The sequence below is a fragment of the Cephus cinctus genome, unplaced genomic scaffold (genome assembly GCF_000341935.2).
Source record: "Cephus cinctus unplaced genomic scaffold, Ccin1 Ccin1_scaffold1303, whole genome shotgun sequence".
Taxonomy (NCBI): Eukaryota; Metazoa; Arthropoda; class Insecta; order Hymenoptera; family Cephidae; genus Cephus; species Cephus cinctus.
The window spans coordinates 407086-418325 of record NW_014333733.1 but is presented as its reverse complement, the minus strand read 5'-3'; the positions used below and the strand labels follow the sequence as shown (position 1 = coordinate 418325).

The window sequence follows — 11240 nt, the reverse complement described above, 5'->3', positions numbered from 1 at the left end:
ACAACCATAACCAAATACGAATTTTACAAACAAAATTATTGTTAAAAATTACAGATTTGTGAGAAAAACGAGTACACCCCGAGTTTATGTTTATGTCTTATTCCAAAAAAAATCGGATAATTAGACGACAAAAGAGTGTACTAAAACAAAACTATATTCTTCAATTTATTTATGTGGGTCAAAGACCGTGTGGTCACGACCCTCTCTCGAAAAAGTTTACGTAGGAACAACACTCGGTTCACATAAAAGTAAAGTTTCGTTAGCTTGCGCACTCTTATTGAGCACTGGACGAGCCACACTCCCATGCGAGAAAGACACCGCGCGTAGAGCCCATCTATCGGACATTGATGGTACTACGAGACACCAAGGCTAACAAGACGACAAACATTGCCATTGAAAAAAAAAAAAGAAAATGAAAAAGGGATGACGAAGTCAAGAGTCGATAGACAATGGGAAATGAAAAATTTAAATGCAGAATAGAATATAAGTGATAAAGGAGAAATAACGAAGAAAAACTGAAATAAAAAAAATAATATAAAGGATTATTGTCGTGAAAAGGAGCATCAGGCTAAAAAGTATTATGGGGGGTGTTCACAGTGGAAGTCACAGCTTAGGAGATGCTTTGTGGGTTCACGAAAGGCAACGGCAACGTTGTCACCGGTAAGTAAAGTCAAAGATACAAAATTATGATTATGTATTTGACTTTGATATAATACAGAATTTTAGCTTCATTTTCGGCGAGTGCATAATAATGATTTGTCAGATTGTCGAATTCCCGTGTAACGGTAATATTTCCGGCAGTGCCTATTAATGCTCGTGATCTAGTTGGTCGGTCGACGTTACTGTACATGAAAATGAGATCCGCGTTCGCGTTGCGTGCCGAAAGTCTCGCTCGGCTAGCGACTGAAAAACGTATACCGGAAATGCTAGCCAACTGAACTCTTCGGCGTCTACAATATTCCTTAGGAGCGACCCGTGCATGCCCAATCTTCTAGTATTGTCGCGCGTCACCCGCGATAGTTCTTTCGAAGCTTTTCACTTTCACGTCTCTTGCGAAAAGAACAAGAAATAAATAACCTACGGATCCGAATGAGAGCTGTATAATTGAGAATGGGAGGCGGAAGAAAGAAAAAAACAACGAAATGCCGGATATCCGTTTGTGCATGGGATTCAGCACGGCGACACGTCGCAGTGCCGCACTGCCGCACTGCCTCAGTGCTACCGATCGGACACACAGTGCATAGCCGCGTCGGACGAAGTCCTCGAATGTTTTAGATGAAATTCCGGCGGCGAGAGTGCACGCGCGCGAATACACTGTCAACTCTTGGTTCTACCTAATTAGCAAGCTATTGAAATATTGTAATAGCAAGCCGAAGGTAAATATCGGATTTTGAGAGGATCGACGTATCTTGCACGATGTTTTCCATAAGGATGGTGTACTATCAAGTGACCATGGAATTTGACGAAGACACCGGCAAGCAGATCAGGTACAATTAGATTAAGAAGTCTGGAATTACTGCGCGTCTGATCTTCCAACTCCTCGCCGTGTGTAGCATTTCAGTCGCATTCTCCTATTAACCGTCATTCGCTAGCAGCACCCTCTAACATCCTGTACGGTGAAGACATAAGGAATTACGTGGGGTTGGTGCAACTTTATGTTTTTCTTTAAAATATTTTTTCAACGTTCATCGACAAAGAAGACGAGGCGAAACAATAAGCCGTTTATTAGGGATAAAAAGGATAAAAAGGATAAAAAGTATAAAAGATGGCAAAGACGGTGAAACGCGCGTGCCGTAGTTCCGTTCTGCTCGAAAGGCCTGCGTCCTTGACACACTGTGAGCCTTTTATCTCGTGATAACCAACATCCCAAGAGAAACAACGATCGATTTCCTATAGGATCCAAGTCTTTGGTCACTTCTCTTCGAGAACTTTAGAATTTCAGATAAAGAACAATTGGAAAGGCGCGCAAATGCATTTCTGGATTCTCGTTGCACTGGGACTCCCATGAGCACACTTCCGCTGTCGAGGATACTTCCGTTCAACAGAGTCACGATTGAGACGTGATCGGCCTGCGGCTGCAGATCGGATCACTAATGCTTCCAAATAATACTACAAGTAAACGTTCGTTTGCCTTTTGACTCAAGAGAAGAGTTCGAGAGTTCGAGAGTTCCAGAGTTCCTAATCGATAAACCCAACGCGTGCCAATGCCAATTGCTTTGTACATTGGATTACGTAATCAATTTAGCAGCAGCAATGGCACTCTCGTTCGAAAACATCAAGTCAAGGTGCATCGTCAAAGTTAGCCGCAGGTTTCCTTCTACTTGTCTCTTTTTGCGCTGACTCCTTCTACCCGCTGTTTGCCCTCTGTCTCGGGATCCCCTCGCACCTTCCTCCATTCGTCACGGCACTCACGCTAGATTGCGCATGCTAGTTAGTTGTCCAGTTAGTGCCGACGGGCAGAGTCGCGCGTGGTGAACGGATATCAAGTCTTCTACCATAAAGTCGTTAAAAGACGTACACCCACCTACACCTACTGATCGTAAGCAGAAAATAATAAAGAGGAGCGATTAATTATCAACTAGGAAGGATCGTCGTTCTATTTAAGGTAAAGGATAAGTGATCGCACAGGACGATGATTCTATTAAGAAGAGAGCTCTCAGTCCCGTAACGAGTCGCCCATTAAAAATGCTTGGACTTTGCTTCCTAGTAGATGGACCAGATAGTGTTTCAAATAGACGAATAAAAGGCCCGTAACTTAGCTCATAATGACGCCTCCTTACGTGCGTGCCCTTTTAATACTAATAACTAATAACGCACCAATAGGCTTGTGCGGAGAGGAGAAGGATAAATGAGGCTGCAAAGCCATATTTTTATAATTAATCGGGAAATTCAGCACTAGGTAGAAGGCTCCGTTTGAGGGAAGAGTCTTTTTCTTTTTCTTTCTCTCTCTCTCTCTCTCTCTCTCTCTCTCTCTCTCTCTCTCTCTCTCCACGCGAGTAAGTAAGTATGCACTCGGCGGATCTCAATAACTCGTGATGTAGTTACGTAAGCCGTGTACGTGACGTCGGTTTAGCTCTCGTGTCCCCCGCGTCCGTGCTCCTACGACAGAAACAATACGACAAGACAGACACCGCTTTTGCTTCTCGAGGGCCGTTCCAGTTCCAGTTCCAGTTCCTGTACCCTGTACCCTGTACCCTGTACCGTGTTTACAAAAGCATAGCGAATTGTGGCCTCGTGTTTCGCATGTCCATGACAGCAATTCGGCAAAACGTAGCTGGTGTAGTTCGGTAGGTACACTACTTTACGCGAGTTACGAGCTATCGAGTGCTCATTCGTTGGCTCTCGTTTCTTTGCCGCTTCGTATTACTTATAGCGTGGATGCGGTGTGTTCGATGTAATACTTTCTCTTGTTAGTCTCATCTCCAGGATAAAATGGCATATTGTATAGTATGGAAGGAAGGCAAATGGGGAAAATAAAAGAAGCATAGAGAGACACTACCTCAAACCGATAACCAATTTCTCTCCTTTTTTCCGACTAGTCCCGTTATTCTCCCATATTCTTTGGTCAGTTAATCGATATATATATATATATATATATATATATATCCTATGACTTCCACTGTAGCGTATGCTTTCGTATTTTCGTAAAAACAGATTTCGACTGTTTTCCTTGGTTCGTAATAGAGTCGACCTTTCGGCAAATTATCAGTCTCATAGTTGAATTATCGCCTTACCTTATTGGAAACTCTTATACGGTATAGGCTCTAATGAATAAGGCAAAATCGCGGCGACAAGACTCGTGATTGAATATTCGGTACTGATGGCAGGGAGGGTGTAGCTGGCAGCAGTCGTTATGGCAAACGTGGAAGTGAAGCCTTGGAGACAGCAGAGCAGAAGAAACTCTTAAAGAGAACGAGGAGCTTGGCCCTCATTGCCGAGGACAACGTGAGAAAGGAACAGGAGTGCCGATACCTTCGACTAGGGGAGCCCTTCGATGTCCCTCGCAAAGCTCAGCTTATCCCCAGAGCAAAGCTAATAGATCGCAATTCACTCAAGGACAGGTAAGAAGCAACAAAGAGAGAGAGAGAGAGAGAGAGAGAGAGAGAGAGAGAGAGAGAGAGAGAGAGAGAGAATGATATATCCATCCTGGCTTGACCGTCGCAGGGGTATTACTTACTTTCTGTGAGTTGTTGGACCGATTGATAAATTTACCGATACACCGCAAAACTGTTCGATCAGTCAGCCACCGTTCATTCCTATTACTCGTTTCTCAGATTGTCCAGAAGTCAACAACATCTCTCGGAATCATATAATTCCGAGAGATTGAAAGAATCCTTAAAGACAGATCGAAATCCTGTCTCTTGCTTCCGAGAGGAAAATCGTTTTCGTGATCACGATCGTCTGAATATCCTCGACTGGCCCGACCATTTGCGACGATACCACAGCGTTCAAGTTCTCGACGGCGTCGGGGGCCTCGTCGACATCGTCGAGGACGATTGGCCTCTCGAAGAGAACAGAAGCCTCGACTGTATCTATACGCAGGTTCGTACGAAACTCAATTTGTTCAATTCCCTCAAATTCTCATTCTCGACCTTCTCTACCTGCGTTCTTCCATTCTTTCGCTCTCTCTCTCTCTCTCTCCCCCTCATTCAATCACTGTCTCTCTCGCGCGCGCCAGTCGTTTGCTCTCTTACCTCTGTACAGGTGAAGCGGAGGCGCAAGGAGCAGCGCAGGAGTCTGGACAGTATTCTCTTCGAGGACGACGGCGAGCTCGAATACTTCGATGTGCTTGACCTTCTACCTCTCTCAAAGTTTCGTCTCGAGTGCGACGAAATAGTAACTGGCGCAGCAAGCAGAAGCATCGACGGCAGCAGTAACGCCATTACCGGTACTAATAGGAGGAGCAACAATACGAACGAGAGTAACAATGGCACTACAAGCGTGAGCGAAGACACGGATTTCAAGACAGATGAACCGGTAGAAGACGAGATCAGAAGAACAGCAACGACGGAAGAGTACAAGGTACGAGGACATTGCGACGAGCTGGAAGAACACGAAGAAGAGAGAAATCGAAATAGGAAGCCCTTAGAAAGAGTGACGGAGTCGCGGAGGCGATCTCAAATGAACAGATGCGAACTCCGGAGTGAAATACAAGGAGGAAATTCGAAGGGTAAGAGAGGACCAGTCGAGGACTGCTCTCCTGCTCCTAGTATTGCCGTTCTTCTGACTTATTGCCCCGAAGAAGGATCCGCTGCCGCGTGTGTTGGGCGGCTGAAGTCGCAGTCGCTGCGCAGAAAGTCCGAAAGAACTGAAATTGCCGAGGACTTCAAGTCCATCTGGATTTCAGATTCCGAAGAACCAGACGGCGGAGACATGTCGCGACGGCCACAAGTGCTTAAAATCATTGACAATGCCGTCACCAAACGGAAGCATCACTCGGTCGATGCAACAACAGGCACTGCCGAGGGTCGCGAGACAGCGGGATCCCACCGGTTGAAGAGACAAGATTTGCCCGAGGTGCCGTCAAATTGCGACTACTTGAAGAATGAGGAGAAGGGGGAGAAGGGGGAGGAGGGAGAGGAGGAGGAAAAAGAGGAAAAAGAGGAAAAAGAGGAAAAAGAGGAAACAGAGAAGCTGCAGAAGAAGAAAGCAGAGGAAAAGGGGGAAAAGATGAACGCGCTGTATCGAAGCGAGAAGACGAAGCAAAATGATGGTAAGCTCGGAAGAATCATTAAGGAGACTTCGAACATTTTCGGGAAGGCATGTAACGTGGTCAAGGGTAGTCTTGGCTTCGAGGCCAGGTCCGAAAGTTCTGATCTTGGCTTAGGATCGGAAATTGGCAGTGAAACTAGACGACAATCCATGGACGATGGAGTAGAGACAGAGGCGGTTAATGATAAATTTTGTAAACAGTCAAAATTAAATGATGCGAATGGAAAAGCGCACGATCGCACGAATCTCACGAGGTCATGGAGCTGCGTCGATTCAATCGAGTGCCAGGATGGCGCAGAATTTAATCATATACGATATAAAATAATCAAATCCGATATGTTCAGTAAAAACATGTTTGGCAGCATGAATAGGGACGTTGCGTTTGACGGACTCATGCAATATCTCAAACAGTATTCGTTTCAAGAACTCCTAGTTGACAACAAAGTGGTCATCATCGAGCCGGTACGTGCCGAAAGAGTAGAAGAGAAAATTTTAGCAGGGAAGCCGGGAAAGTCGACGAAGGCTGCGGTCGGGAGCGCGAGAGGCAAAGGGAAATCGGGAAACTCGGGCAATCCGACGACGAGTGTGACGAATGACAAGGTAACGAAGGGCGATGGATTTTACGAAGAAGAAAAGAAGATGCAATCAGGAAATCAGCAGTCTTCATTGAAAAGACACTTTTTTTATCATCCAATTCGTATTAATCGAGAGCTCATCGACGAAGAGCTGCCTGATCCCGACACAGTAAGGAACGTTCGGAAAATTTTCGAAAAGAGCCTTGCCATTAAGGCCCCAGGGGACGAGTACCCTCGTGAAAACCCTCTTTATGAAAATAGGCTCCCACCGGGCGGCAAGAGCGTCAGTATGCACGACCTCAGAAAGATGGACGAGGATCGGAAGGACTTGGCGGCTGAAGCCGGCGGCAGTGCCGGCCGGGAATCGAGGAAGGTGAACAGGGCCAAGAAGCTGAAGAAACTCTTTGAGCACATGGAAAGGACGTCGAGTAGATCGGCAGTTAGATCGACGATCGGGAAGGAAGAGGATGCTGCGGAACGGATCAGGACAGACTCTAAAACAAGAATTATTGCTCAAGTGTTCGAAGCCAGAAGTGGAAATGGCTCTCCAAGCGAACCGACAACCTTGCTGGCCAAAGGCAGGCTCGGACGTGGTCTTCAGAGCTGGGACACCGGTAGCGTCAGCTCAGGAGTCTCGAGCGATTATCAAGATACCGATCCTGGAAGCGGATTACGAGGTGCCTCTTCTGGTTCCAGCTCCGAGGGTGAGATCGATGTCGATGACGATGTCGATGCCGATGCCGAAGTCGGGCAGGAGGATGAAAATGAGGAAGACCTTTACTATCAGGACGACGATATCTTCGGGAGTACATCGGGTCACTTTGTTTCCCAGGATGTTCTCAAGAAAATACGGGAATGTGGAACGTCAATCACGTACTACGGTGGTAAGGTGGTCGATATCTCAAGTGGCGCTTCATTCATCTCGCCAATCAGCACTAAGATTTCATCCAAGATTGATGGCAAAGAGAAATGCAACGCTCGGGATTGTGCGGACTTGATGAAATTTCGTTTGATCAAGAGTAACTCGTGTGACAGTAGGCTGGAGCTCACTGGAAGGCTTGGGAACAAAGATCATTTGCAGAACAGGGATTCCGATCTCGGAGCTTGTCCGAGCGTCAAAAGTTCAGGAACTGTAGGTAGCGATGCAAAGTCGCCTGCGCCCACGCAGACGCCTATTCCGATGCCCATGACAATTCCTCACCGCCGAGAACCACCGATTGTAATTGGCCTCGAGCCCAAACGGGAGGAGAAACGCACACGCAACCCCGAGAAACCCGAGAAACCCGAGAAACCCGAGACAACGGAAGGCAGCACTGACGAGGTGGAACGTAAGGAACGAGGGCCAGAAATGCGACAGCGAACGGAATTTATTCTTGACGATTTCGATGATCCAGAGTCAAGACGGTCAGAAGGTCCATCGTGCGTCAACAGATTCAAGGAGAGTGGGTTAACTCGCTGGCAACGCAACGAGCGAGTATCCTCGCGATCCAGCGACTTCGGCAACATGGATTTCGAAGAATTTGAGGTCCTCGATGACAGCCTCAATGCGGAGGTCCTTCATAAAGACCCAGAGAACCTCTCTTAGCTCAGGATAAACCAACGAATTAAAGCCTTGACACTCAATGGCTCGATCATGACATCTGCAACATTGCAACCACTTGCTCCCGTTTCGCAGATCACTTCGACGTGCTCGTTTTCTTACTTTACGAATTTTCAATGTGGAGTCTAATTTATAACCTATCGTATGTTTGTCCTCCTCTTAATAAAGCTAGAGTAGCTCGAAATATTAACTTATATGTATGTATATTCTTAGTCCGAAAGACGAACATGGACACAGGGACAAGTATCATTGTTTATTCAATTCTCGACTGTTCATACGGATCGAAGGAGTCTCTCTAAAGATATAAGAAGCAACGCTGCACTCCGCAAGTTCTCTGCGCCTCTAATTGTTCTGCTAGCAATGTTAATAGTCGGAACGTAAAAGTTTAAAGCCTCTTTCGGTTGACCGATAACAGAAGAGTTGGTTCTTGAGGATTCAGTATTTTTTTTCTATGTACTTGGAAGGCAGTGCAAGGGACAAGGTCTTGCGGATGTTTACGCGTGCAGTAAAAGAAACAGAAATGCCAGCGATCGATATTATAGTTTACATGGCTCAGCTTTTCTCAAATCAGAAGTATCGGAATTATTTAACAGTATTTCCTCAAGAAATTCAGAACGTTCTGCCATTTATGAAAAACAGACTAAACAGCATAATGCATCGTCATTTTATTCGAATAGTTTTCGATTTTTCCTCCCTGTGAGTTTTTCAGACATTATTTTATTCGTATTACGTTTTTACCAGTTTCTACGAAAGCTTACCGCTTGATCCTGCATCATCTGTCATTGAGCTCGAGATCGATTCTTTCGAACTCTTTTTCTGGCATTTTAATTCTTTCGAATCCTTTGAATCCTTTGACGATTTCGAATCTTTAGGGAGGACCGGAGTAAGAATCGGTCTGAAAGACGTAGCCGAGCTGGAAATTCCTCTCTGCCAGATCGTTCGCCATCTGCGACACCATGTTTCCTGAAAACAATGACAGAGGCGATAACACAATTGAATATCGGCACCTTTCGGAAATGCCATAGGCGCAAGAGGTTATAAGCACCATATTACATGATATCATATCCTTGTTTGATACCTCGTGCTCCGCTGAGAATATAAGAAGGAAAGAAAAAAACTAACTAGCTTTTCCAACGTGATTGAGCATTCTTATTGGAGGACTAAACTACGAAACATTCGATTCGACTGAACGTCGATCGGTTGTACGCGCCGTATCCAAAAACCAGAGTAAAAGCATCTCGAAGCAGCGAATTGACAAATTGAGTAACGTTATTACTCATTCGACTGTGATCCTAGGAGAGAGCGTTCGCCGGAAAAGAGCGGAAAAGAGCGGAGAAGAGCGGAGAAGAGCGGAGGAGGGTGGTAAATCGATGGCTGTGGCGCTAGCCGCAGCTTTGCCAAATGTTTAGCAGGCTTTGCATCCTTCGTAGCTTTCGCAGCAACTTCCATTCCTTCTTTTCGGACAACCAAAGCTCTCACTAGCAGTAACGCCAGTGTCATTACACTCTCAGCACTCTCCATATCACCTTCTTCTAACCGTGCTCAACGCAAGATAGCTAATCGCTCGTTCCCGGAGCAGGAGAAATGCTAACTTTTCCGCGAAAGAACAATTAGCACTTAAAATTCTCGGCTGTCTAGATTTCTTCGATTTTTCTACCGACCTTATTCTCGGAAATGTCAGGTCAGATCAGGTCGTGTCGGGTCAACTCCGGGTCAGAGCAGTTCGAAGATGCCATGTGTCTGTCGAAAGGGGGATTTGACCTTGAGAGAACGATATGGAGTTGGACACGCGTATAACAGGGCAAAGGATATTTTGAGCCTGATGAGCTCTTAATAATAAACTAAAACTCTGTACCGCCAAGAAGCCGAGAAGGGATCTAAGGAGAGGATAGGAGAGGAGAATGCTAATTGCTCTTTGCACGGTCAGATACTCAAATCGCAACTATACTGACATGCAATGCTATCAAAACACGCAGGCATGAATTGAACTGATGCGAATTCGGATTTGCTTTAACTCGTCAGGGCTTGCCTGGGTCGGCCCGGCCAGTGGTGAAGCCGTTATTTTCGGATGCACGATTTTACGCTACAGAATATTTATAAATCTGCCGGCTCCCTTGTCGTAAGATGTCCACTAACATAAGTAATCCTATGTAAATATGCAATAAGCGCTCGTGATTTAATCAATATCTACAAATTAAGTATTTTTTTTTAAATGACAAACTGAAAATGCTCAGAATGAAATGTTAATAGCATCCAAAGCAATCACGTCGAACAGTAATAGTTCCCTTAGCTTTGACACCGACGCGATAAGATTAGCTGGCGTATATCGCGAATTATAAACACATCGCCGACCACTGATGAAAAGTGAAATAAAAATTTCGGGGACATCTTGAATCCTCCTTAACATCGGAATCTCCGAATGACAATAAGTGATCGACCGAGAGCAGGTAAATTTCACACAGAGAAAAGCAATAGCACGTAGGACGCAGGGCGATGGTCAGAGGATACACACGTAGACACGTGGTTAAACGTGTCTCTGCAGACTATCAACACTTGATCCGTTCGGCGTGGTGAGAGTGTACATTTTTCAGAACAATGAAATCAGTTGAATTGTGCGTGGCTTATTTTTTGGAAACAGATGACTCGTGGACTGCTGGGACGCACGGTGGTAAACTATTCATTCACACGTGTAAGGGAAAACAAGTCGCACGTACGCGGATGCGCAGACGCACATTACTGTAGGGCCCGACGAAGCATTGCGTGCAGTCGAATAGGCGCAAGCGAGATGGACTTGACCGTAAAGGAAATCCCGAACAATTGGCATGTATTTCGAGATGATCTGAGGGGGAAAGGCGTGTTTATAAGATAAGCCGAAATATTGCGAGCGTACGAAGCAACTCACATTCTGATACTTCTTCGCGGCAGTCATGGACGTTACACTGAAAACGCGTGACATCTCACACCGAAGCACAGTGAATGCCCGGCACGATACGCCAGCAGTCGCCATCTTGCACAGCACTACAGCACCTAATTTCCCACAGCGGCAAAGGCAACGGCCGCTTCGGACTGACTGCTGGCCGCCTATCCCTTCCTGCTGCTTGCAGCCACCCGTAAAACGCAGGCGCGCACATACACCAATGCACACAGGCAACGGCCTGTCTTTTGCCTTTGCCTCCTCTCAGTCTTCACTCCACTCCAATTCGGGGACCGTTACTCTGGTTGCTCTGGCCTGTAAACATTCTCCACGGCTTCCATACTTTGTCGAACGAAATACGCAAGCGCACGGCTGCTATACTTAAAGAACGGAAGGTTTTCCCAGTTTCCCTTCGATTTCTGAATAACGTTATAACACA

General features: G+C 45.9%; 2 protein-coding genes across 7 annotated transcripts in view; one reads left to right on the top strand and one right to left on the bottom strand.

Annotated features, from left to right (window-relative positions):
* Nucleotides 1-11110, bottom strand: part of LOC107272855 (calcium uniporter protein, mitochondrial) — a 14792-nt gene extending 3682 nt beyond the window's left edge. The window contains exons 1-2 of one of the 2 annotated variants that reach the window (XM_015750446.2): nucleotides 10790-11110; nucleotides 8646-8850 (exon numbers count right to left, since the gene is read on the bottom strand). In XM_015750446.2, the coding sequence (XP_015605932.1) occupies nucleotides 8646-8850; nucleotides 10790-10894 (310 nt within the window). In that variant the 5' untranslated portion in view covers nucleotides 10895-11110. The other variant, XM_025090163.1, reaches the window with a different exon arrangement.
* LOC107272850 lies at nucleotides 91-8081 on the top strand. 5 transcript variants are annotated; one of them, XM_025090160.1, is made up of 4 exons: nucleotides 94-660; nucleotides 3828-4061; nucleotides 4275-4542; nucleotides 4705-8081. In XM_025090160.1, the coding sequence occupies exons 1-4, from the start codon at nucleotides 581-583 to the stop codon at nucleotides 7870-7872; spliced, it is 3750 nt and encodes a 1249-aa protein (XP_024945928.1). In that variant the 5' UTR covers nucleotides 94-580; the 3' UTR covers nucleotides 7873-8081. The 5 variants fall into 5 exon arrangements, 4 of the variants coding, with proteins under 4 accessions (XP_024945927.1, XP_024945928.1, XP_015605915.1 ...); XM_025090159.1 differs by having other exon boundaries at nucleotides 91-660; nucleotides 4275-8081; XM_015750429.2 differs by lacking the exon at nucleotides 94-660 and adding an exon at nucleotides 1152-1487 and having other exon boundaries at nucleotides 4275-8081.
* Nucleotides 11111-11240: the final 130 nt, after the last annotated feature.

What these genes read in the sequence shown, in the direction of transcription:
- LOC107272850 (XM_025090159.1), top strand. Translation starts at nt 581, where the DNA reads ATGGGGGGTGTTCACAGTGGAAGTCACAGCTTAGGAGATGCTTTGTGG. An exon ending in CAACGGCAACGTTGTCACCG is followed by an intron (nt 661 to 3,827) that starts GTAAGTAAAGTC and finishes TACTGATGGCAG; the next exon opens with GGAGGGTGTAGCTGGCAGCA. An exon ending in CGCAATTCACTCAAGGACAG is followed by an intron (nt 4,062 to 4,274) that starts GTAAGAAGCAAC and finishes CTCGTTTCTCAG; the next exon opens with ATTGTCCAGAAGTCAACAAC.